The sequence below is a fragment of the Acipenser ruthenus genome, chromosome 7 (assembly GCF_902713425.1).
Source record: "Acipenser ruthenus chromosome 7, fAciRut3.2 maternal haplotype, whole genome shotgun sequence".
NCBI classification, from domain to species: Eukaryota; Metazoa; Chordata; class Actinopteri; order Acipenseriformes; family Acipenseridae; genus Acipenser; species Acipenser ruthenus.
In genome coordinates, this window is record NC_081195.1 from 35911058 (window position 1) to 35938995 (window position 27938).

Below are 27938 nucleotides of genomic sequence, written 5' to 3' on the forward strand. Positions count from 1 at the left end.
CTGGATTTGAACCCAGGACTCCAGCAGCAATGAAAGGGTAGTGAAAAACCCAGGTTAAAGACACTGACGAGGGAAAAGGTGTTGAAATAAGTAACAGAACAGTTCTATTACAAGAAACAAGTTTATTGGTAGTTTCTGATAACTGTTGCTGTCAAAGTCTTTGACATCCCTTGTATATATATAGTATTTGAAATTGCAAACACACACAACAATAATTGACTTGTGTTCTATTTTTTAAGCTGGTGCTCCCCCAGGCAGACCGCTCCTGCCCTTGTGTTCAGAGCTGTGGGGCAGGTTTGTGTTCCACCAGCTCCAGCACATGGGCGAGGAGTCTGACAGTGGGCTGGGTGATGGGGTAGCACAAAGGGAACCTCTCCTCCAGAGACGGGGTCTGGATGTAGTACCTGGAAGAAACAAACAAGCAATGTGCCAACAGAGTAGGTTTATAAAGCGGGCACTCATTCTGCGTGGTTCTTATTAACTCTGTGTGAAGGTGCTTTCACCTGAGGGCAGGAGCTTCCTATTGGTTCTAATCGCCTGCCGTAGACGTGTGGAACACAAGCTAGATCAGATAAAGTGTCTTTACAGAAGTAAGAGCCAGCTCTATCTAGTTATCCGCCACTTTGAATTAACTTTCCTTTTCTTTTGAATACCATTCTATATGCACGTTCAAATATAAAGACACTTTGGATAGATCTCTCTCTCTCTCGCCTGCTCACTCAGATTGATTGCAAACATCAATGACATGATAGTAAAAATAAGAAAAGAATGCAATTTCAAAATTACACTGGGTGCATTAAGTAAGTAAGCGGCTCAGAGCGAGAATTTCTCCGCTCACTCGGATCAGCAATGGAATCTGCTCTGTAGCACAATGAGCTGCTACAGAGGGGGATCAATTCATTTACACAGACGCTGCTGTTAAGTGCTTGAGGTTGTCTCAATTGTAACACTGCCATCACATCAGCTTGTGTTTGCGCTAACGATACGTACCGTTATACAACAAAAGGAAATGATTGTAAGGAGAACAAAACAACAAAATAAACATAACAGGCAGGTTTACATTGCATTTGCAGTCAGACACAGTGTACAACGGAGTGCAGTCATTATGGAGCGGTTTCTCAAAGGCTGAGAAATGACACTGAACACAATGAAAGCAGTGGTACTTCTACTGGTACAAACAAACAACTTCTCTCACTAGTGTCTAATGTCATAGGGGGCTTGACCCAAGAACGTTTGGTAACCCCTGTATTACAGCACTATTATGGTACCTCAAATAGTAACCCTTAAAATGCAATAACACTCAGAAATGATCTTTGTTGTGGCAGCGTGCAATATGCCCCTGCGGTCCTGTCCGGATTACCTGAACTCCTCTCTGTACTCTGTCCGGATGTCCTTGGCTAAGCTACTGCTGTACTGAATACAGGAGCTGAGGATGTAGAGCTGCTGGTACAAGAGCACAGCCTGGCTGGGACTGAGCAGAGGCAGGGCTGGAGATAGGGATGGAGGCAGGGATGGAGGCAGAGGTGGAGACAGCACCGAGATCACAGCTTTCACTACACTGCCAACGAAGGACACCTGCACCAGAGACAAGCAAACAAACAGCTCCACATTTCACTACACACTCTCAACCTTTGAAAAGCGATAGGGGCAATTCCACGGGTATTACAGACAACGGGCTGAAGATGGGTAAAGAAGGTCTTTGTATCGATGCCTTATTCTCAGGATGTCTGTTACACTTCTGTTAAACTGGCTTTGCTCACAGGCCTGACAAAGCAGAGTGCACAAGAAATAGACTCTCAACTTGTACAGAGGTAGCCCCCTAATATTTAGAAGCATATATCATAACATAACATAACACTGCGTTACTTTCAAGCCCAGAATTGAGTGCTAATTGGGGAATGGCCACATGTATATAAAGGAATGCCACATTCTTTGTATGGTGGGTGAGTTTGAGGAGGACAGCCAGTGACGACACTGCTCAGCCTGGATAAGCAGGTGCATTTATTATGAAGTTTATGTATTTGTTTTGTTTGAACCTTTTATTTTGGCCCCTGTGCTTTAACTGAAGCTTTTCCGTCTCTGGATCAAATTCCTTCCTGTAACCAGCCTGGGCCATGATGCTATCCTGTCAATTATTATTAATTAAATCAAGTTTGCAGTTCATTAAACTTTCATTTTTTTCTCAGAGGGTTATAAGTTAATTTCCACTTTCTAAAATGCCGTTTAATCTAAAAAATGTTTAAAAACACTTAAAAAAAAAAAAAAACATTCCTTAAACAGTCTTTAACTGTATTAAAACAAGGGTCCTCTGCAGTTTAGCAATCTCTGAAAGGACATGCTAGTCAATGGGGATTGATCAGCAGAATAGAATCTCAGGTAACAGTAGACTCGCCTGGTGAAATCTGTCCCCACAGCACATGGATTCTTATTCAGCATTGTCACTGAACAATCCCCCAGCTCAATGCACAGTGTGTCAGCCTGAAGCCAGTCGAGGAATACAATCCCTGGGCTTTCTGCAGCCTGTCATGGTCTGGATAGAATCAGAACACTCACTAGACGAGGCTCCTGCACCGATGTCAATTCAGCAGAATGAGTCTACCTGCAATGGGGCCTATTTTAATGATCTTAACAGTGGCGGGTCTAAATACAGCCGCCACTTATTAACATAATGACATACAATAAAAATAGAGAAATAAAGATACAAAAACCATTCAATTTATACAGGGATGTAAATAAGACTCCTATTGCACAGCAGTTTCACCTATTCCAGGTTTTAGCTTGTGCTTGATTTGCCCCAGTGTATAAGTAACAAGCTCAGGTGTTTTAAACACATAGCAAAAACCAGGAATGGGTCAAACTGCTATGCAATGGAAGTTAGGATCCGCCACTGGTTTAGATCATTAAAATAGACCCCGACGTGGCCTATGTGATGCTCCTGTTAAGCTGTACTGTGCCTTTAAGGTGTTATATTTGTAATGCCCCCCCCACCCCCTCCCCCTGCAAGAGTACATCTTTCCCCCTCGCTGCACAGAGAACACAGTTAGCTAGTTGAGTTGGAGCAGCTGACGAAGCGGGACAGAGGGAGAGGCTGAAGTGTGAGATTTGGATGGAAGGGGCTGTGTTAGGAAGCCAGTGAAGAGGGGATGTGTAAATGACTTCTCTAGACGCGGTGAAAGAGAACAGCAGTAAGCTTGCTTCCTCACAGCACGTTACCATGGAGGGCACTCCCTGTAGCACCGCCATGACCCATCCCACCGTCATGAACTGTCCCCAATCTGACGTTAGGTTTCCCTGAGAAACAAACAAAAAGAAACTGATCAGCAAACCAAAGATTTAAATATAACTGAAACGGATTCCCCACTGCTGGTTGTAAAATTGAATTATTAAAACAAAGGGATGTGATCACAAGCATTTACTACTGTGTTAGACTTTTTTTTTTTTTATAAAACAAACCGTTCAAGTTACAAAGCTTTAAATAATTACCAAAAAAAGGAAAGATTTTCAGCACATGAAAAAGGGGGTGCAGTAGTAATGTTGCTGGCATTAAAAGGAGGTACGAAAATGGACAAATCCAGTTTTCAGTTGAGTCGTATAATGAATCAATACTGGGAAAATCAAAGGATGCTCTTCAGTTACTTATTCTCTACTGAGACATGCTGCTTCTGTTCTCTCGCTGGCAGCTCTGTGTCTAGGTAGAAAGGCACTCTTTGTGAAAGCTCTGGTAACCCAATCTCCTCATTCTACCAGAGCATGCTTTGTGTGAAAGAAGAATCTGAGACTAGCTACAGGACTTGGGTTACATTCCACCAAAAACTGTGGAGGTCAGCTGCAAATATATATGATACTAGGAAAGTAAAATCAGGATCTGGAATTCATCTGTAATTGAGAACCAGAAGAGTATAAATATGATTTATGGGGCAGAATCAAAGTATTCAACCACCTCTGCTGGCTTTGGAGCTTACTGTATGTTTTCAGTTTTACCATGCTTTTCCCATGGTTATACCATGCAATTACCATAGTTTACCCTGGTTTGCTGGTGATTTACCATGCTTTCACTGTGCTTTATTAGACTTTGCTGTGCTTTTATAATGGTACCTCAGACACCTTGATTAGTTAATACCTTGGTATCCCTGAATAGATGATCCTTCTCTCCAAAAACATTTTGGGGGTAAAATGGTGAACAACAATCCCACATAAACAGAAAACAGTTTCCTCCATGCTGTGTTCAGTGATAAATGTTGTTACTTTTTTTTGTTTTTGTTTTTCTAGAAAGTGGCAGACAGGCACCTGGCTGTTGGTATCGTAGCAGGTGGCGATGTAATGCTATGCTAGCTATAGGGAGTGGAGTTGATTGGTTTCTCCATAACAGAAAGCTGTCTGCCACTTTTTCAACCCTTGTCGTGGGCAACACTAACCCTCAACTCCAGACAATATTTGTATTCTGCAAGTACTTTGTAGTTAACAAACATATTTTCCCCAACTGCATATTTTGGTTGCAAGAGCATTTATTAAATAATGTAACAAAAGCAAAGGTACTGCCCTTATAAGAGTTTGCCGTAGTAAAAGCACAGCAAAGTGTAATAAAGCACAGTGAAAGCACGGTAATGCATAGTAAAGCAATGTAAAGAACAGTGAGGTACGGTAAAGCATATTAATAAAAACGACAAACCAGGGTCAATGGTCAATTCATAGTATAAACATGGGACAAGCATGGGAAAATGGCAAAAATACAATGGTAAACTTTAATAAGGGTGTGTAGTACCTGTATTTTAAAGTGTGTTGGGTAATATCCATATTAATGTTACAAAACTGAAAAACTTTTGGGGTTTGGTTTTAGCTTTGTAAAATTAACTGGTGTTGTTTTTTCCTTTAAAAAAAAAATAGGAGTTCTAAAACATTGGAGTAAACATTTTGGAAATATCGCATTGCATTTCAAAGCCAGCATTTTCACATGTACTACATTCAGTGTTGCTGGACAGATCTGTTCACATGAAATCTTTACACAGCTACTGACCTGATGTGCGAGGAGAATGATCTCATACAGAACAGCAGTCGCTGCTTCAGAGTACTCTGTTATCAGCTTCTGTACCTGGGAGACAGGACGGGTATTGAGTGCCAACAAAACACGCTCCTTTATTAGTGGAAAATTACAGCCGGCAAGATGGGAAACAGAAGCTCTAATCTCCAATTGCCAGCTCGCTCATGAGGGATCTTATTATTCAATCCGGATGTCTTTTCTAGCAGGGGTGTGAATGGAGCTGCGAACTGTAATGAATAAAACATCCTGAAATAAAGAAACTGTAAACGGGTGGTACTGAAAGTCCCTCTTGTTCAGTTACACTCCTGCTTCGTCAGTCGTGATAAAAGCCCATTCTGATTGGCTGATCACGAGACCTGTTTTAAGCATTTTAATAATATGTCTAACAGTGACTTCAATTGAAGTCATTTGTTGCCACTGTGAGAATCTCATTTTAACAGAATCCTGCTGATTGTAATTTATTGATGTGTTGGTTAAAAAGGGAATGGGAATTGATTTAAAAAAGGATTTTGAAATGGAATTGGAATTAAAGAACAGGAATTGAACCCGACCCTGGGTCTAATTCTTCAAGCACATTTAACCTAAGAGAACGTTCATGAACTTTAAATAACAGATGGGAGACAAAGATTGTATAGTTTATACAGCAGCTAACCCTTTAAAGAAAGGTGTCTCACCTCAGTATCTGTGCCCCTGTCCATTGGTACAGAATCAGCCACCCTCACAGTACCAGGCCTGGACGCTGCATTATGAATCAGGGGTTCCCTGACCAAAGCCATTAACAGGGTCTGTGTTACTGCTCCCCTATGAGAAACAAAGAGAACTCGAGTTGCACGTTTTCAAACATGAATTCAACTCAATCTAAAGGGGAATATCAGATCAGATTGCATGGGTTATAAACATGAAGTAATACGGAAATGTGGAACAGATTGGTATAGAAAGGATCACTGATACAGTATGCAGCACTGATACAGTATGGATCGTTGGTACAGTATGGATCATTGATACAGTATGCAGTACTGGTACAGTATGGATCATTGATACAGTATGCAGTACTGGTACAGTATGGATCATTGATACAGTATGCAGCACTGGTACAGTATGGATCATTGATACAGTATGCAGCACTGGTACAGTATGGATCATTGATACAGTATGCAGCATTGATACAGTATGGACCACTGGTACAGTATGGATCATTGATACAGTATGCAGCACTGGTACAGTATGGATCATTGATACAGTATGCAGCACTGGTATAGTATGGATCATTGATACAGTATGCAGCACTTGTATAGTATGCAGTGTTCCCTAAAATAGAACCGGGTGTTACTGCATCCCTGTGTCACAATGTAGCGTGTATAATATAATGTGCCTGCTTACCGTTTAGCTGTAAGGATGCTGGTCCGAGCCGGCTCAGTGTCTGTTTCTCTAAACATCAGTCCCAGAGTCTGCGCAATCATTATACAGACCCTACAAGAGACAGGGCTGCTGTGAAAACTCATGCGGCAAGGCCTCAATATTCAAAACCTCTTACTAGCAGCTGCAACGTTAGCACTGCTCCCCAACATCTTTACACGCAACATCTTTCTTTTCGTTCTTTTTAAGCAAATGTTTCAAATTTTACTCCACAGCTTTTAAAAAATGTAAACTGCTTCTCCTGGATTCTCCTTATTTCCTCAGTAACATGGTCGACCAACAAGGGTAGTGCATGATGACATCATGTATAACCTCCTACTGCTGCAAGTATTCACACAAGCATATCTAGAAGGCTCGGCGTTTTGTAATGTCTATTAGATTTTAAGTGAGGGGGGGAGCTTGTAACCCTACAGTTAAAACTGCATTTGGAGAAAGTAAACAAACTGGGCCTGCCTTATTTCTAGTAGAACTGAATGCATAGAAGGGTAAACTGTGACAGATCTCAATGAATGATATATTAGAGACATTGCAGGAGTTCTAGGTGCAATATACAGTAAAGTAGCTCCTCCGTGAGGGCAAGGCCAGGAAGTGTTTACTTACACAAACGTGTCAGCTTGGTGGCCCCAGTCGAGTTGTCCAGGTACATTATGAGACTTTGGCAAGTAATCAGAAAGTTTCTTGATCAGGAAAGGAAACAGATCATTGGACTAAAACAGAGAAACAAAACAAACAAAAAGAAGAACAATACCAGTCATCAAAATATAATAATAATATAAATAAAAGTATTTTTTAAAAAAACAGGGTGGATGAAAGCTATGCCATTATATCTGCAGTATACAGCACACACTTTTTGTGTAAATGGCCTCATGTGATGGATTCATATGTTATGCAAATAGATCTATTATATATACAAGCTGCATCTCCCTGTTGAAGTCAGATTCAGTTATGACGGGCAAGACAGTAGATCTGTCCAAGTTTGACAGAGGCTGAATGTAGGTGCTCTGCTGGCAGCAGGTACTAGCCAAGACTGCACCAATAATCAACATTATAAATCACATATCAGAAATCAACCAATCACAGTGAAGTACCTGCCAAAATTCCAGTCCATCGCATCCTGTGTACAGATGTCATCCCACACCTAATTTCAATGTACATACCTGGTACTTTTTGTAAATGGATCATCCTATTAACTTCACTCTTTCGTTGAACTTGACACTAGTTTCTTCAAAGAATCAATTTTCAAAATCACTACAAGCTTTTTAAAAACACACGTTTCTCCGGCTGCACTTTTGTTTTTAATAAACAGTCTCACCGCGACACAGCATCTGCAAGCCTACAAGCATTATTTAGGAGCTGTGGGGGTGGATTCTGGACTGAACCATTTCCCTAAGCTATTCCGGAGTACAATCTTCATTTACGTGGTTTCTAATGAGTTAATACATCATGTGTAGAGTGTCTCTTATTGTATAAGAGACGTTGTATCACAGTTTGAGCTGCCAGAACTGCTCAGCTTTCGCCTAAACTGCATGAGATGACATCTCTTATGCACTAAGAGACCCTACACACGACATACTCACTTAGAAAGTTTCACAAGGAACAGGGTTGACTCCACGAGCCATTCTGCAGACAGACCATGGTCCAGACTGCCAGTGGAAGTTCCCTGAGGGAATTAGTGGTGATATTCACTGGGGTGAGTCCCTTGGTTGTATTGAGGAGGTGCGCACCCGGGTCTTACTTTCCAGAAGAGCCTCTTCAGCATGAAGTTCCTCTGAGCCGCTTTCTTCAGCTCCTGCACCAGGGCGTACGTCTCCTCCAGCGTGCTGTCCTCCTGAAACAGCTCGCAGGTCAGCTGACTGAACAACTTCACCGTCTGCTCTGAGCTGGACAGCAGGGAGAGACAGCAGCCCGATCAACACACACACACACACGCACGCACGCACGCACGCATGCACGCACACGCACACGCACACACACATACACACACACAGACACACACACGCACACACAGCAGCAGCATCAGCACATTTAGATACAGCTAAAGAACATCTAATTGGGATGACACTTGGTAGGGACATTCACTACTGCTTAAATGGTCTTGCGCCATTGTATCTCCCTGTGATCACAGGATGCCAGTTTACTGTGACTTCCACAGTTTAAAATGCATCCCAGGGGTGAAAGGACGTTCTCTTACTGTGCCTCACCCTGAGCCTTTGGGATTCCTCACCACCTTCAGTCAGACAAGCACAGTCTGTCCTCTTTGAAAAGGTATGTCCTGGTATATTGCCTTAAGGTTGGGGATTGATTTTAAACAGCTGACTAACAGCTAAAACCTTTCTTATTCATTTAAAACTATTTGTTTTAGTTTTATTTTGTGTTCAGTGCTTTGAGAGGACATTGCCAGGCGCTCTGTAAGTGCAATGCTATTGTAATAACAGTAATACATACATTACTGAATAGGTTTCAGTGGATCGGGTGCTCTTACCTACATGTTCTCTGGCCCTGGCCTGGGGAGGTCGATTGAACCCTGAACTTCTTGCTGTGCTGAGGATCTTGCATTAGAGTGGACTGCTGCAAGTACAAAGATGACAACGTCAGGTCACAAAAAAATAAAAAATAAAAGCATTACATTCACCAAGTTTGAAGCAAAGTAATAGAATGTATACCCTGTACCTAAAATAACGTACGATCAACATGCACTGAATGCATTTTTGTTTTTTTAAAAAGGCATTGGTAACTTCCTTTCCTGTAAGTCTGCGACAGGGTGAGGTGTTGCATCACAATGCTGTGGTCAGTCCCCTCCAATCCAGCCTTGCGATTGGTTTTTAAATGAAGTAATTAGCTGATTAGGGCTGATAATTCTAAAAGGCTGCAGTCAGTGGTGACACGCGTGAGGTACTTTACTGAGTGCCTGAGTGACAAGGCGCTGCTCTCTATAGTTCAATGACCTCTGATTTAAGTTTGCTTTGGTAAACTGTCTGTAATTAAAAAAGTGTGCAAATGTGCTGATATCTACTTTTTGGTTCTTGTTTCCAGTGATCCCCGTGTTTACCTGGCTTACCATTGGCTGACCGGTAACAAAGTCGCTAGTCAATTGCTCAAAGTGGTGACGGATCATTAAAAGAAGGGGAGGGGACTTTGAGAAAAACAACATCTCCAGTAGTATTTTAGTCCTTAAAAGCAAGTTAAATCACAGGTTTGGACCGGATTCATTTTTTTTTGTTAAATGTAGTCGTTGCCAATTATTTTTTATTATTTTCTCCCAATTTGGAATGGCCAATTATTTTTAGGCTCAGCTCACCGCTACTACCCCTGCGCTGACTCGGGAGGGCAAAGACGAACACACGCTGTCCTCCGAAGCGTGTGCCGTCATCTGACCACTTTTTTTCACACTGCGGACTCACCATGCAGCCACCCAAGAGCTACAGCGTCGGAGGCGCCCGGGCAGACTACAGGGGTCGCTGCTGTGCGGTGAGCCAAGGACACCCTGGCTGACCTAGACCCCCCCCCCCTCCCCCCCCCGGGCGACGCTTGGCCAATTGTGCGCTGCCCCCTGGTCTTTAGTCTTTAGTCTTTAAATAACTTGATGTTAACAAGTTAAATAACTTGATGTTAACATTTCAAAATGAGAAGCAGTCTCCTCGAGAGTGCTTGTCCCGTCGGCCGACCTAACCCTCCCTCCCCCCGGGTGGCGCTCGGCCAATTGAGCACCGCCCCCTAGAAGCTCCCTTCTTCGGTTGGCAAAGGAATAGCCTGGACTCGAACTCGCGACGTCCAGACTATAGGGCACATCCTGCACTCCACTTGGAGCCCCTTGGATTCAATATTTAAAACGTGGTGCAGTAGTATCTACATCTGCCACTGTTTAGATCAGGGGTGGCCAAAGTTATTCCTTCCACTCCTGTTCTTTGTTCCAACCCTGTTTTAAATTATTTAATTGAACCAATTAAACCTCCCTCCAGACCCTGAAGTAGTTCATTATCACATTTTACTTGTTATGGACTATACCTAATTTTTGTTTTAAGAATGACAGCTTTTATTTAAGCTTGATTAATAATTAAAATAATAGGTTAGGAAATTGGTTTATTAGTGTATCTATATAACTGGTTTACGGGGTATTTGAAGGATCAATGCTGGATAATTAGCTGATGTCTGTAATTCAATTGAGGAATGTTTCATTTTGTATGTAAATTACACTGAGATAACAGTTTTAGAATCTAAGCTAAAATTGATGACCAAATATCCATTTCTAGCCTTCGTTCCCATCACTTCAACACTTACCATAATGTAATTGTTCCAGGAGTTCTTTAAGTGCAGGAATATGAGCGAGGACTTGGACACAACATACAGGTGCAGCTCCCGTGCAGCCCGCGGCTCGCTCGCTTCTGCCTGCTGGCCCCAGTCTGTGAGGACGGAGGAGGAGCGCGCGTGGAGAGCACGGCCTCTGGCTGGCCCAGGAGGAGAGCCCAGTGCCAGGGTGGAGAGGCAGGGCGACAGCGACGCTGCGGACGGGGGCCTGGGAAGGGGTCGGGGGCGGGCTGGAGGATCCCTGCTGTCACAGAGACTCGGGCCCTTCAGGTCAGAAGAGGATCTGCTCTGCTTCACCCTGAAGTCTTCGGTCTCTGCGGTGCCCCTGCAACAAACATTCAGGTTGTTAAAAGTACAGAGAGCTCAGCCGAGAATCCCAGGCTGTAATCGAAGCTAATGGAATAAAACAACGTATTGAAAAGCATGAAAGCTCAGATCTGCGAAACAGGCAACAGTTCATCTTCAGGAATCTGCAACTAGCAGGTTTGGAACAAAAATAAACCTGCACCAGATAGAATTTTCGTACATTCCATTGATCAAATGGCCAACTGGGTGATAAATGGACCTCAGATTAGATAATACTGCAGTTGTCTGCTAGTGAACTACTTGAGGTCCATTATCACAGAAAGGCTGACGGACTGAATGCTCATCCTAAAGCCTATTACAAGCTACCATTATACAGAAACCACCAATAGAGAGCCCTGCTTCGTTTTACTAAATATACTTATATGAAGCCATTTCAGTCTTTCTTACTCCTCTTCGATACACAATTGGAATAAAGTCCCCTGCTTCTGGTTAATGGTCTAATTTACTTCAGACAGTATTGACCAGTTCCTTATTCTACCGTTGGTCAATTGCCATCACACAGCATCATGCTTTACCCCTGTGATATAATCATTGCAGATTTCCCCTTATAAAAGTTTCACAGTATTTTTGCACAGGTTTTACAATGCTTACCTATGCTTCCTCTATGGGGATCTTTTATAAGAGTGATTCTAACTACATGGATTCAGTTGTTCCAACTACCAAACAGTAGTTAAAAAATGGCATTTGACAAAACTGTGCTGTGTACGTATAGCTATAGTCTTTTCCACAGTAATGACTTTGAATGGTGTCAAAACACCTCCGAACTGCTTGACGAAGCATCACATGAAAATGTTATTTTAGGTAATTTGAGATTATACTACTGAGTTGTAGGTTCTTTGTTTTGTAACATTTAACAGGTTTTTTTTTTCTAATTTAAAAATAAATAAAAGCTGAGACTGGAGTAAACGCTTGCCTTTACAAAGTCTTACTCACCCACCCTCTTTCTATTCATCTTTGCTGTTGCTCTTGGTTCCTTCCATAGTGTGCTTACTTGGTCGCCAGGCAACCAAGTCTGGTTTGCACAGACAGCCCCAAAAGAAAAAATCAATAAAATAAAGCCACTGCTTCTGCCTCACAGTGATTGATTTGCATCATAAGCAAATAAAGAGCTTTTGTATTATTATCTGATAGATAAACCACAAAAAAGACTACAGCACAGGGATGGACTCCCACTGCATAGGAGTTTGATCAATTCCTGGCTTTACTATAAGTTTAATAAGACATACCTGAGCTTAAGCTGATAGTAAAACCTGGAATGGGTGAAACTGCTCTGCAATATGATACTTTTGTATAGTAAAATAGAGTCAATAGAAAGCAAGACCAAAAATAAAAGCAGTTTGGTATAACTAGGGTTACCATATGAGTCCTTGTACACTCAGACAGTGCAGGCTTTTCAACTCACATCGCAATGCATTCTGGTATGTTTTACCTGTCTTAAGTACCATTCACAGCAGGACTACACTTCCCAGAATTCATTGGGGTGCGAGTTGAACAGCCTGAATTATCTGTCCTAGTGTACATGGAGTAATACGGTCACCCTAGGTATAACATAATGTTACTAATAAAAATAAAAGTTACAAAAAGTAAAAAGAAAGAAGTGTACACATTTTAAAACACAGTTTAAATTCCATTTTAAAAAATGCTAAAACTACAAAAGTATGTTTTTAATTTTGATTTAAAACCGTTAACTGATGTAGCACTTCTGCTATGAGGTGACAATGCATTCCACAGTCAGGCATCCACAACAAGGGTGACAATGTAAATAACAACGTCTCCTTCTGTACAGAAATGTATATGAAAAGATAAAGATCACCAGCAATAGCCTATTTTCATTCACAACACTTAATGATTATAATAAAATAAGGTTCTTTTTTAATGCATTTAAAATCTTGCAGTCCATCTTCATTCAACTAAGCCTTCCCAACTACGTGGAGGTGTTGACCTTTCAGTGACGTTGAAAACAGAGGTTGAGTTAGATATGCAGCCTTTGAGAGGGGGGATAGGCACAGTGCCTTCATCAGGAGTTCTCCTCTCTTACCCTCCCTGGAAAATGCAAGCTTCACATTACAGTATCAAAGGCAACCTGAGCTCTGCTGTCCTGTATGGACGGAAGATCGCTTTCCACTTGAAAGGGGCTCTGTCTGCTTCACAGCACCACATAACAGCCCCTTGTGGAGTCCAGGGAGGTACTGAACCCTACTGAAGCCTTATAAACTGGCTTCTCTCAAACTGTGGAAAGCATCAAGGGACCCCCACATACAGAAAGACTTCCAGTTTTATTTATAGTATTTCTAAATTCAGCCCTTCTGAGTGTTTAATAGTCATGAGTCATCAAGCTCACTTTTTAGAGTTTAAGTTTAATTTTGCATCAGCTACATCGGCCATGACAGCTACAATTAAAAACAATAGAAATATTACTTAATTTGTGAACAAAAACCAAGTGCATAAACTCTGCGCAGACTAGTGGAGCTTTTAACGTGGTAGCCAAATTTAGCTTTAGGAGTATAATCTGCAAACGCGTGTGGTATCTCTCCATGTCCTGTCCCATACTCTGCGTCTTACTGGATGGGGAGGTGGGAAAGGTCTTCTCCTCTCTCCCTCCTTACTCTTTTCTGTCCCCTCTGACCTCTCCTCACTCTCTGATAAAACACCTTTGAATTTCACGCTGTCCAACTAACCTCTCCCTGTCAACTGCTAATTGTAATTGTACTCAAACTCTCCCCTCTCTGCCTACCCCAACTGTCCTGTTAGGTGATTTCAATGTCCATCTCTTAACCCCACTCACTCGTCTCCTTCACTCCTTCTCTCTCTCTCCATCCCCTCCTACCCACAAAGCTGTCCGTCAACTGGACTTCACCTTCTCTAGGGCCTGCTGCCCCTCTACCCTCTCTGTCACCCCTCTGGACCTCTCTGATCACTATTTCATCTCTTTTTCTCTGTCTCTCCCCTCTCTCCCTACTGCACCTACACCCACTGTCACTTCCCTCTGTAACCTCTGCTGTCTCTCCCCCTCTGTCCTTGCCTTCACCTCTCCCTCTCACCTCCCTCCTATCAACTCCTTCTCCCAACATTCAGTACACTCTGCTACCCCCACTCTCTTCTCCTCCCTCGACTCCTCCCTTGACTCCCTCTGTCCCCTCACCTCCCGACTTGCCCTGCGCGCCCCTCCCCTCCCCAACCCTGGCTCTCCTCTGTGTTCCGCTCGGCAAGAACCAAACTGCGCTCTGCTGAAAAGAAATGGAAGAGAACCAAACCCTCTGCTGCTCTAGACCTCTATCGTTCCCTCCTCTCCTCCTTCTCCTCTACTCTCTCCTCTGCTAAACGCTCCTCTTTCCAATCTATTATCCAATCCTGCACTAACAACCCCTGGAAACTATTCTCTACCTCCTCCTCCTCCCTCCTCTATCTCCTCTGATGACTTTGTCTCTTTCATCTCCTCTAACATCTCTGATATCTGCAAATTCTTTAACACCTCTCCCTCCCCTCCACCCCCTCCCGCTCCAATCCCAACACCCTCTGTCTCCCCTACTAACTCACCCTCCTTCTCCTCCTTCTCTCCCCTCTCAGACTCTGACATCTCCTCCCTCCTCCAGGGCCACAAGCCCACCATGTGCGCCCTGGACCCCTCCCCGCTCACCTCTTTCAAGCTGCTGCTCCTGTTCTACTCCCCTTCATCTCCTCGAGCGGGCAGTACACCGCCAGCTCTCTGCTTTCCTGTCTAACCACTCTCTGCTCAACGCTCTCCAATCTGGTTTCCGCTCTGCTCACTCCACTGAAACTGCTCTCCTGTCTGTCACTAACTCGCTACACGCTGCCCGTGCTGCCTCTCTCTCCTCTGTCCTAATTCTCCTTGCTCTCTCTGTTGCCTTTGACACTGTCGATCACTCTATTCTCCTATCTTCTCTCGCTGACCTGGGAATCTCTGGCACTGCTCTGGCCTGGTTCTCCTCCTACCTCTCCGACCGCACCAACAGGTAACCTGGCGTGGCTCAACCTCCACACCTCACCCTCTCTCAACAGGAGTCCCCCAAGGATCAGTCTTGGGTCCTCTCCTGTTCTCTCTACACCCCCTCTGACCCCACCATCCCCTCTCTACACCCCCTCTGACCCCACCTGTCTGTCTGCTATCTCCTCCTGGATGCACTCGCATCACCTCAAACGCAACCTCTCTAAATCTGACCTTTTCTTCCCCTCCTCATCTTCCCCCTCCTCTGATCTCTCTATCTCCATTCCTCTGGAATCTACCACACTCTCCCTCCTCCTCAGCCAAGAGCCTTGGAGTAACCCTGGACCCCCGCCTCTCCTACTCCCAGCACATCTCCACTCCAGCACGCACCTGCCGATTCTTCCTGAGCAACATACAAAGAATCCAACCCTCCGTCACCAACTAGTCCACGCAACTCCTCATCCAGGCCCTTGTACTCTCCCGCCTAGATTACTGCAACTCCCTCCTGGCCGGCCTCCCTGCATCTGCCACCTGTCCGCTCCAGCTCATCCAGAACTCTGCTGCTCATCTGGTGTTCTCTCTGCCACTTCATCTCCTCTCCTATTGGTCAGATGCACCCAGAGTCCAGGCAGACACTTCCCAGGCTGGGCCCTCGCCTGCACAGTCCTGTTCATTGGTAACATCTGTTGCTTAGGTTCGTCGGCTGGACCTCCACACAAACAAGAGTCAAACTGCCACACACTAAGTTTGTAGTGCTTTTGTGAGGTGGAGGATGAAACCAGAAACTAAAGTTTGTGCATCAACGCACAGCTCCAACAAACCTCCCATAAGCTGCTCAAAGACCCCAAGCTGTGCTTACCAGCTATATGTGATGTTAAAAGCTGCTGTAACCTTGGAAACACCAAACATTATAGGTGCATTTTTAGCAAAGCGTTCTTCGGTAAACTTAATTCACTGCACAGAAATTCCAAAAGAGCATTCAAAAGGAAAACACTTGAATAAGACACTTATTTTTGGTTTCAATGGTTTTAAGCTAAATCTTAGAAAACTACCCATAATTTCAGCAGTATAATAATAACAAAAAGCTATGCATTTTTATTTAAATGACGTCAGATACAAGGGAACTGATCTTTAAAATACATTAGGATACCAGCTGTGCATTACTGGCGTGACACCACCTAGTGGCATTGTGAAGGGACAGCGACCCAGAGAGATTAAAGGGAGATGCACTCTGCATGCCCAGCTACATGCTTCACACCCACAGCCATCTGAAACTGAGGCAACAGCTAAAGCTGAACCCAATAAATGAGTCTCTGATAATACGAAGTCGTGCTATGCGGAAAATGGTAGCTGTCTAAAGTTGACCTTTTCTAAAATCTGTTCAATTTCTACACTTCAACAGCAAGATGGTAGGTCTAAAATGTGCAGTTTTGAAAGAAAAACATGTTATAGCAAACAGTATCATGACATCTGGTACTACACTGGGTTAAAGGAATCTCTGTTTGCATGGCTTGATTTCAGGTCTCACACTTCCTTAGTCTTTTCACCTGAAGAAGAAAGTTGTCCCCACCCCTTCAGCTGCTTCCCCCAATGACTGACATCCTTTGCTGCCAGTAAGATGCTTTTACTCCAAAGACAATCATTTACAGCTGCTGTCCTTTTTTGTTTCAGTGTGTACATCCTACAACTTGTATACATTTTAGCTTCAACTAGATCTTTATCCAAGGCCTTTAACATGAGTGTGCATCTTAATATAAGAAGCTGCCCCTCAGCCTGCAATTCAAACAGTGTGATCTGAATTGCTCTTGTACGAGTCATCCCAGTTTTGAGGCAGGAACCTCTTTAAAAATCTCCCGTGGATTGGTTGCTTTGCATTCTTTGTGACGCATACGAGGTAAAACAATGATCAACTCGGTAAACTGGGACAGAAAATCAGCAGGAGATTTTTTTAAAAAGGTACTCCTCTTTGTTCCCTATTTCCGCTGAAGACTTTAATCATTCTGAGTTTTCAATTTAAACCGTTTTTTTTTTTTTTTTTTTGTTAAAAGCAGCATGTAGAAAGAGTACGAGTAGACCTTTCTTGCCCGACTTACACCAAATTCAGCAACTGCAACACTTAATTTTTTTTAATTTTTTTTTTAATGATTGTAAAATTAATTTTCTTATTTTTTCTTTTAAATAAAACTAAACATTGCCAAAAAAACTTCTTGAAATTCCTAGGAACAGTTTTACTGAAAATACTAAATAAATGTGCTCCTGGTAACACATTGTGCTTTTATAATTGTGCTAGCATGAATAACAGACTGCAATGCATACAACTACTGAAAAATATCACTGCATATTACAGAAGATTTCGAAGATTGACACAACTACAGTATATGCAGAAAAGAGTTTAAAAACAGGATATGAAACAGGAGATCTAGGGCTTCTAGTAATCGACCCCATGTTTTTAAAAAGCAGTGGAGTCCCTCTGTGCAGGTGTGAAATGCGAAGCATAAAATGTTAAATATTAATGCAATTGTCATGTGCTTTTTATGGTCAATTATAAATGATATTTTAATAAAAACAATAAAAACAGAAAACTACTCAAAATACATACCAAGTTCAAATCAATTAAAGTAATATGTACAGTATCATCCCCTCGAACCATACCGATGTGTCCGGTACAGTACTGGCTGTCCCTGTGGTACCGGATCCTCGCAGTGATAGTCTGACAGTGACCGTGCTTTGTTGTGATATAAACTCGTCAAAAACATTTTCAAACAAACTTCATGCTCGTCTATGAAATCTCACTACAATTTGAAACAAACACATAGTTCTGCCAAAAAAAATAAAAATACTAAATCGCAATCAAGGTAGATACAGCTATTACCTCGATACACTAAACTCCCTCCGTAAAATAAACACTGATTGATTCTGAAAAATATAATACTGCATTCCAGCTGGTAGCTGTCATTTTTTGATGTGTCGTTTTATAGTTTAAAAACCAAAACAACTACCTTAAATTTCATTATTATTATTATTATTATTATTATTATTATTATTATTATTATTATTATTATTATTATAAATAGTGTAGGGCCTATCTATTTTCATGTTTCAGATGTTGGGGGGTTTGCAGTATATTTGCTGCAACAGTACATACAGAATGGTAACTGGTACACTGTTTCAGACTGCACATTAATGGCTCTTTGTCGCAAGCCTTCAAGTAGTTCCTGATTGATCCAGCTCTTTTTTGCTAATTTCTATACAAATGAATTGAAAATTGCTTCTAATAAATTAATGTATTACATACACTTATCAAAGAGCGCAAATAACTCAAGGCCTAGCGAAAATAATTCATTCTGAAAGCAATTAGTATTCAATGTGTTGGCTCATTCAAACATTGGGTTTCTTCCAGGAGAAAATGTACCCTTTGGAGTGTTTCGTTTCCGTGACAACCAGGGAAGTGTAAACCGACGTGCTGCTACACAATCCTCCACTGAAAGAGTTCGAACAGGAAGTTGTAAAGAGCAAACACCATTACTCATCGTCCATAGTGAACACTGTCTTCAGGCAAGCCTGTTGACCAGAGATGCGCCTGTAGTGACGGCGTGTCAATTAATCTTTACTGTCACTGACTTAGAGGGTGGCACAGAGGGCAGGTTCACAAGCCTTTCATTTATTTAACCTCTGGAGGTCTGGGTTCCAATCCTGCTCAGACCACAAGTGAAATGAGTCTGGTCAGTGGTTTCAAATAGGGATGTTCACAGTTCAGAGTTACATTTTTCCTAAACCTTTAACCATTGTCAAAGGTATGAATTATCGAGGTCAGCTGCAATGTTTATACAGCGGAATGAGAGAAGTGTAAGACTATTTATTCAAAGTCTGCTCCACATACACATAGATGTTGTGCAAAGCTAGTCTCATCCACCTTAGTGTTGTGTCATTGAATTAGCACCAACTATGACCTCTAATGCATTATTAATTCATGCTTCTAACGACCCTCTTTTTAAATGGAAACCGATACCAGTCCATCCCAAAAGCACTGTGACACATAACAGGGAACCGTATCGGCCATAACAAAACTAAAAGAACCACAGTTTACAAACTGACAAAAATTGCATCTGGTGGGGTCTGAATTTACCAAGATTTTGTTCTGCTACAGTCACAAATCAGGAAAATGAAGGGAAAGTGCAACTGGGCTTGAACTTCGTTTGAAAACCACCCTTTTTTTAGGTATATTCCTGAAGTGACCAAGTGTCAGGAATCTGAACAGGCAGGTCTCTGAACTGTATCAGAGTCTGTCTGTAGGTTTACTATCAGGAGTTGTTCATACTGCAAGAAGGCAGGAATCATTTATTTAACATCAAACACCTGGCTCTTGATCATTTGAATTACATACCTAATTAAAGGAAGTTCTGAAACCATGGACTAATGCAGGGCTACTGTGAGCTTCAAGCCATGAGAAGGACCAAATAATTATTAACTTTTTAACAGTAACAATAAGACCAGGGGTTATAAAGAGGAAACACTGTGGTAGTCAAACATGCGCTCTCTTTGTGGACTCCAGATAGACTTTCAAAGCCTTGTTCACGCCACAGAATCCGGTGTGCACAGATAAGCCAGACCCAAACACTCACAAAGACATGCCAATATGAGAAATTATAAATCACATATCAGAAATCAACCAATCACAGTGAAGTATTTGCCAAAATTCCACTACATCTTACCCCATGTACAGATGTCATCCCATGCATACCTAATTCCAATGTTCAAAAAATCAGAATACCAAAAAATAATTTTAAAAAAACCCATACAGATGGGATTAATATGGCTCTGTGTACGATGTCCAGGGATTCTGTCACCGTCACTAGAGTGTAGGCCACCATGGCCAGGACTAGTCTTCTTCTTGAGAGACATGACTGGTCCTCTAGGTTTACTGCCTCCTCTGATGTCTTAGTGGTAGATATCTGCAGAGGTGCAACCTTTGAGACACAGGGCCAAATTTTCAAAGTGTTACTTTACCTCCAGTCTTTAAATAACTTTTTTTTTTTTTTTTTTTTTAATAAATTTAGTCGTTGCCAATTATTTTTAAAATTATTTTCTCTCAATTTGGAATGGCCAATTATTTTTAGGCTCAGCTCACCGCTACCACCCCTGCGCTGTCCTCCGAAGCGTGTGCCGTCAGCCGACTGCTTTTTTTTTCACACTGCGGACTCACCATGCAGCCACCCAAGAGCTACAGCGTCGGAGGACAACGCAGCTCTCGGGCAGCTTACAGGCAAGCCCGCAGGCGCCCGGCCAGACTACAGGGGTCGCTGGTGCGCGGTGAGCCGAGGACACCCTGGCCGACCTAAACTCCCCCCCCCCCGGGCGACGCTCGGCCAATTGTGCGCCGCCCCCCTGGTCTTTAGTCTTTAAATAACTTGATGTTAACATTTTAAAATGAGAAGCAGTCCCCTCGAGTGCTTGTCCCGTCGTGAATTACACAGACTTGTGACAGGCAGGTGCAGCTTTTATATATTACAGGCCTTGTAATATACAAAACCGACTGGAACATAGTGTGCACAGTTCAAAAGGTGTTCACACCTACAATATACTGATACCCCAAACTTAAAGCTCCTAAAATTTAATGCTATTTTCTATTTTTACCATTAAATTAAACCATTATTCTGCTGATGTAAAAAAAAAATTGCCGATATATTAAGAGTATGCTTGTCGCCTAGCTTTAATTTCACACCGATCCCCCATTCAGCCATGCTCATTATATGTCATTTTTGTTGTACACCTGCGGGCGTTTTGATAAACACATAGCATACAGTACTGCACTGTTCTGTAAACCCCATGTAGAAGAGCACAGCACTCAATGATTAGATCATAGAAGTGCTCGGATAATCAGGGGCTGGATAATGAAGTTGTTACTGCAGAGTGCTGGAGCTGGTCTGTGCTGCACACTTCACTCTTACCTTAGTCTTAGTGCAGAGTTGGTGGCACGCCTGCTGATCTTTGCGCTTTTCGCTGGTGATGATCGAGCACTGAAGAGTCTGCTGCCATTCACTGGAGTTAAAAAAAAATAGGTCATTAAAATGTCTTCCGTTGTGAAGAAACCTGCCGTCACACCGTGGGGATATACAGTACAGACATCAGTCTGCATGTCTGTTTTACATTTCCCTTACTATTGCACTGTGCTTGTAGTCATTCTGAGTGGTTCTGGGTTCTGTGACTCCAATATTCAGTTATTGCCATTTTCTTCCGCTATGTGTTGGGACTGAACTGCTTTCCTCAGTCCATTTTAAACTACCTGCTCTAGACTGGTCAGACAGACAAGGTGAAAGGTTACACTGTCACAGGACTTAAATGGAAACGGAAAGCATTTTCAGTTCCCGGCCGTTAGGATTCTCCAGACAAGCTTTAGAGCAGGCAGATTTAGAGTAAATGGTAAAAACCCAGAGCCATTCAGAATGACACCAAACATCCTACAACAGTTAATATATAAAAAAACACCAACAGAATTGCACTTATATAGCATGTTTCAATTAAAATGAATAAGAAAGGTTTTAGCTGTTAGTCAGCTGTTTAAAATCAATTCACAACCTTAAGGCAATATACCAGGAAATGCCTTTTCAAAGAGATTTAAAGGAGATTCAAAAACAGGGACAGACTGTGCTTGTCTGACTGAAGGTGGTGAGGAATCCCAAAGGCTCGGGGCGAGGCACAGTAAGAGAACGTCCTTTCACCCCTGGGATGCATTTTAAACTGTGGAAGTCACAGCAAACTGGTATCCTGTGAGCGCAGTGTACGGCCTGGGATGTATGGAGATAATAATTCAGGGAGATATAATGGAACAAGACCATGCAATGCCTTATAAGTAAGGCATAGGATATTAAAACCAGCTATAAATCGTACTGGAAGCCAGTGTAAGGAGGTCAAAACCGGGGTGATATGATCGAATTTCCTAGACTGTTACTACTCTTGCATTCTAAACAATTCATACAAGTTAACGCACGGTGTGTAGGGTTTCTTTGGGAGATGTCACCTCGTACAGCTTTATAAATGTCCCAATGAATCTCACACCCCCACTCATTCCTTGAACACATTTTGGGGATTGCACACCTCTTGTGAGACAGCTAGCTCATTCAAATCATTTGCATGTATTTAAAAAGGGAAGCAATGATATCTTTCAAAGAGATTTAGTGAGCATCTGAAAAAAGCAATTAAACAGGGCACACAATTACTGGCACATAAATTAAAGCCATATATATATATATATATATATATATATATATATATATATATATATATATATATATATAGTGCCTTGAAAAAGTATTCAGACCCCTGACCAATTCTCTCATATTACTGAATTACAAATGGTACATTGAAATTTTGTTCTGTTTGATATTTTATTTTAAAACACTGAAACTCAAAATCAATTCAGTAGTTCGGGACAAACACCAATCACAAAATGTTTTAGTACAAATATTTATTGTAGAGAATGCGGAGTATGCGATTTAACAGAAAAGTATGCTGTATATACACATTCGTTTGGCATCAAACCTAACTTGGTTTGAGGGTTCGCTGCCTGGCCGACTGGACGAGGCAGAGACCCCCATTTGATAAAACATAACTGTTATTAAGAAAGGTGGAGATGGGGAGGTGGTGGGTTACGATGAAATCAAAACGCAACTGAGAGATAAGTGAAGATGGTATTTATAGTGCTAACAATTTAAATTAGCTAATGTGTAAATTGAATGATTCAATTTGGTGATGCGGAGATTGGTGTCTGACCCTCCTCCCGAACTTTAATTATAAATTTCATTTATTGTAAGGTGACATTGGCTTTACGTTGGGAAATATTTTTAAGAAATAAAAAACTGAAATATCTTGCTTGAAATATCATTTTACTTTCCATTATTGTCTGCGTATTTAAGTTTGCTTGGTAAGGACATTCTGAGGTGCATGTAAAACTTCACCTGGGACATACAGCTATGGCCAAAAGTTTTGTATCATCCTACAGAATGAACTAACTTTGCTTCAAAAGGTCAAATGAAACCTGCTGAATAATGTTACGTTAACTTATTGAATAACATAACAATTTGTAGTTTTCCATATACTTAACGAAAAACTGACAGACTGAAAAATGTGACATTTTTCTAAATCTAAACTGAAATACTGTACTACTATTATGGCTTCTGGCAGACTTGTGCAATATCATTTTGTAGTTTATTTGATTGCATGATGTTAAATAAAAGATCGCAATTATGTTCATATAGTTTTTGTTTTTAAAATGATGTCTCAACCCTAAAATAAGCACAGGCTCCTCTACTACATGCCCGGTACAAACTGCAGGGCCTACAGTGCTGCTCCTCCATGGGGTTCAGCATCTCTTTACCGTGCAGCTGAGGGGATGAGCTCCTGGCGGTTCTGGCTGGCAGCAGCAGTGTCCCTCCTCCCTGGCCATACCTACCCAGTTTCTTCCGAGCTGTCGAGGTGTAGAGGATACGGATGTGCTGGGCACTCTCCCGATCCCTCCCGCTCAGAAAATCTGGGATGTCGTTTACCTGCAAAGAGACAGGACCATCTTTTAAACCTCCATTTTCAAAATATACAGACAAAAACACCTTTACACTGACCAATCGAAAACAGAACAAAAAAACTTACATTTGTTTACTAAGAAGTAGCTTCAAAATGATTTTCTTTGCTTCTTTGTGATGTTTGGATCATTCTGAATGTTATTGAAATTACTCAAATACAATTTTTTTGGTTTGTTTTTGTAAAGCTAGGGGTTCAGGAACTGCTCTTAAGTTTTAATTGTCTGCCTTAGAAACATTAGGCTAGATCACTTTCAACTTGATTATTTATTATTATTATTATTATTATTATTATTATTATTATTATTATTATTATTATTATTATTATTATTATTGTTAATAAACCTTTATTTTACTATGAAATCACATTGAGACAATCAATACAGGTGTAATCAACTACTTAAAACAAGCACAACTCTCAATTAGAAATTCATGCAGCTTACTCTTAAATTGTACTACAAGTTATTTGGGACTGCAAGTTAAGTTTAGACTGTAAGTCATTCTAAGACCAAGGAGCAAAATAAGCAAATGATCTTTTAGCAGCGTCAGTATGCACTATAGGAACTGTAAAATACAAAAATGAGTGCGATCTAAGACTGTAGTTACTACAAGCAACTGTAAAGTATTCATTTATGTATGGAGGTAGCTTACCTAGAATAGCCTTGTGTTAAAAATATACCAGTGCTTCAACCTTCGCAAGGCCAAAGAGGTCCAGCCAACCAATCCATATAACACACAATGATGAGTACTGGAACTTGAAATAGTAATATATCTCAAACAAGATATATTAGAGGTAGCCACAGAACACTTACACACATTAGAAGTCATTACCTCTAAATAAAAACAGATGAAAACCTGATATTAACGTACTTAATCTGTTTTACAGAACCTGTTGCAGTTGAAACGTTTAGAATGCAGGATCTACGCTCTCAGTTAAATTAGAAGTGTGCTTGCTGCTTACTTATTGGTTTAGCAGGTTGCAATACAAGCTAGTCCTTTAACTGAGAAACCTGCTGCTACGGGTCTGAACACGCTTGCCACTGGCACTACAGATTCTTAACAGAGAAGCGTGTTATATATCTTATCAGCAGCAGCATGGATTCACAATGAAGGATTAACTTGATCTCCACACATTTCCACGTACTAATATTAGTATTCTGTTGCTAGCAATACAAACACTTTACATGACTGCTATCTGAGGAGATAAAGAAAGCTTACCAGTGTTATGAGAAGCGTCACTTCAGCTAAAAACCGACGTAATATTAAATAAGCTTTTAAAGCGTTAAAGCTGTGTCCTTTTTTATGATCTCATTTGAATGGAATAAGGAAACCTCTTCAGTGCCCGGCATTTAGGATTCCTCAGACAAGCTCAACGCAAGTTCAAAGCCAGGTAAAAGACAGATTTAGAGAGAAATGGAAGCAACACAACCCGGCATCACTCCGAATGATTGCAAACGCACTAAAACAGTAAGAGGAATGTCTCAATGAAATTTACAATGACATTGAAAGCTACTTTCTCTGTAAGAGACATTATCTGAGTCCCCATCACACATTGCAACAAAATACATTTATGAATCCCTATAAACAAACATATCTAACTCATGGCTGTGGTTTGGAACATCCCTCACCTCTGTGTCAGAAACAATTAAGTTGTTTCATACGCTGCTGCAACAGACCCACCCAGAGTAATTAGACACACTTTTCCCAAATCCCTAATACTGAATGCTTTTCCTTGTCCCGTAGTTTATGCAAGACAGTGCTTTCACACAGAGGAGTTATGACGGTTCAGAACCGCCACTGTAGCGCCTTATACGTCTGTGTGAATTGCTTATACCGCCACAGAACCGTCATATTTTATACCGTTTTTGAACCACCTCGCAAGGTAGTTCAGAGACGACACTGAACCGTCATAACTGCCTGTGTGAAAGGCTATACCGCCACAGAAGCGCTATAGTGCGTGTGGTTTCAAAGGCAACATGCCACGTCACTATAGCGTAGTGCTTAACTTGTGCCTGAGCTTGCGTCATAGTGCCTTTTAAAAATCTCAACACAGTTGCATTAAGTCTGCAAGTTCTTGCGTGCGCGTTAGAGACAGTCCGCTGCCACGTTTGAAGCCTACTTTAAATTACTTTACGATTTCAGCTTGAGTGCCTTTAAGTAAGATGACACTGGCTGCAACTCTATTCTCGTTTTTTATACACAAATAAGCTTACTTGATTTGAAAAACGTCATGAACGATACAAGCAACTTCTTACACTACTTGGTTTGATTAAATGAGTAGTATACAACAAAATATGAAAGCTCAACATTAATTTCAACAAAGAACAACGGCAACTTTTTAATGAAAAAAAAATATATTTTAGCCTACTTCAAGAGGAACATTAGCCTGCTATATTATATTAAACCAAAACAATCAAAATAATAACAATCTGGTTCTCTCTGCCTTTTTCAATGAATATAATTTAATTAATAGAGAATAAAACATACTAAGTTAACAACTACCTAGCCTAAGTTTAATTCATCGTTTTTGTAATCTACCAGCAGCTTCTGTTGCATACACATCGCTGATAATAGTGCAAACCCTGGGTCAAACCAATGTTCGTCTTGGGTGCGTTTTTCCGTCAATATCGTCCTTCTGGACTTTTTTTTATTTTTAATGTAGAATACGTGATTGTAAACATCTAACACAAGTACGTACAATACTCTTTCAAATAAACGTGTTATGATTTTGAATATGCTCTTCTTAGGGTCGGTATTATTGTCATTGCTTGCGTCCCGACACCTCTTTCTTTACAAATTAAGCACTGCGTGCATGTGTTAGGTCTTGTCTGTGTTGCCATGAGAACAATCTGTTGATTGACAGGTTTGAAGGTTGTACTCGCGCGATCTCTTTGGCTGTGTGAAATGGTATTTTACACACTCGTTAAAACGTTTCAAAGACGGCACAGTAGCTGCATTTCTGTGTGAAAATAAGTGTTCAGTGGCTCCCTTAATCAAGTTGAGAGTGTGTTTCATTCTCACCACTCTCTGCTGTGTCAGGATCTGTCATGAAAGTCCACTCTCACCTTGATTAGAGGCAGCCACCCAACACTTAGAAACATTGTAAATCATTAAATCGAAATAAAACAGACAGACAAAAACCTGATATTAACACACTTAATCTGTTTGTACAGAACCTGTTGTGGTTTCAACGTTTCAAATTCTCTGTCATGGACATTCTGAGTGCGTGATCTACACTCAGCGCTATTATTAGAAATGTAGTTGCTGCTAATAGGTTTCAATGTGGACGTGGCTTATTATTCATTTTGTGAGCTGCATAAAGAGTTTAAGATATATTTGTTATACTGCTTATTGTTCTTGCTGTATTGCAATAGTTTCATAGTCCCAGTTTCAAATGCTCTTTTAATACAAACATTTCTCTCTGAACATTACAAATTCCAGTGGTTGCAGTTTAAACTTTAGGAAGAACTGAACCTTACTGTCTTGATACCTTTAAAATGAGTTCAAACCAAAAATTGCCAGCTATGTATCCTTGCTCGTCAGTTTTTTTTTTGTAATTTGATTAAATTCTTTTTAGTGTGTGTGTGTGTGTGTGTGCGTGCGTGCGTGTGAGTGTTTAAAAATTATATACCAAGGCTCAAAAAACTCTATGACAAGGGCAGGAAGCGCAATGCCTTCCTCAGAATATCTCTGTAAATACTGTCCTGCATGTGATGTTAAGCGTGTCTACCTCTGTCCAGAATAATGACATTCCAACTGTTGACCCTGGTTTGCCATGTTTATTAACATGCTTTATCATACCTCGCTATTCTTTATAATACGTACCTATGCTTTACCATTCTTGCACTATGCTGTATTACATTTTGCTATGCTTTGAAATAAAGGTTATGAAATAAAAAGTCCAGTAATTAAAAACAGACGTCCTCACCAGCTCGATCCCGGAGATGTTCCTGAAGTGCACAGCTGCTTGTATAGTTTTCGGTGGGTTTTCTGTTAAATAAATGCAGTGGTCAGTCAGTACCACGTACATGAACACTTTCTTGAAGGTCTCGGAGATGACCACGCACGCTTCGCAGGCTCGGACCCTCTCGTACACTCTCTGCTCGAGGTTCCTCTTGAGGAACGAGTCCAGCTTGCTGTTTCTTTTACACGAGAAGCCCTGTGTGTCATGTCTCGCCATTCAGAGGAAGACAGAGTAACGCGCGTCTTGTGAAGAAACTGCGGCTGGGCACATCTGCACTGTGTCTGTATAGAGTTCCTTCTTCATTTGAGCATAGTAACTTCTTAATAACAC

The 27938-nt window shown here is 41.4% G+C and overlaps 1 protein-coding gene across 3 annotated transcripts; it reads right to left on the reverse strand.

Annotated features, from left to right (window-relative positions):
- Positions 1-102: 102 nt before the first annotated feature.
- Positions 103-27938, reverse strand: LOC117415234 (uncharacterized protein C12orf56-like). Of its 3 annotated transcripts, none has more exons than XM_059026841.1 (13): positions 27573-27938; positions 23446-23614; positions 21020-21110; positions 10733-11084; positions 8937-9022; positions 8190-8334; positions 7055-7131; positions 6419-6508; positions 5713-5839; positions 5015-5089; positions 3214-3291; positions 1361-1575; positions 103-404 (listed from the first exon to the last, which is right to left on the reverse strand). In XM_059026841.1, exons 1-13 carry the CDS (start codon positions 27822-27824, stop codon positions 278-280), a joined length of 1884 nt encoding a protein of 627 aa, XP_058882824.1. In that variant the 5' UTR covers positions 27825-27938; the 3' UTR covers positions 103-277. The 3 variants fall into 3 exon arrangements, with proteins under 3 accessions (XP_058882824.1, XP_058882823.1, XP_033881180.3); XM_059026840.1 differs by having other exon boundaries at positions 7055-7161; XM_034025289.3 differs by having other exon boundaries at positions 7055-7161; positions 23521-23614; positions 27573-27937.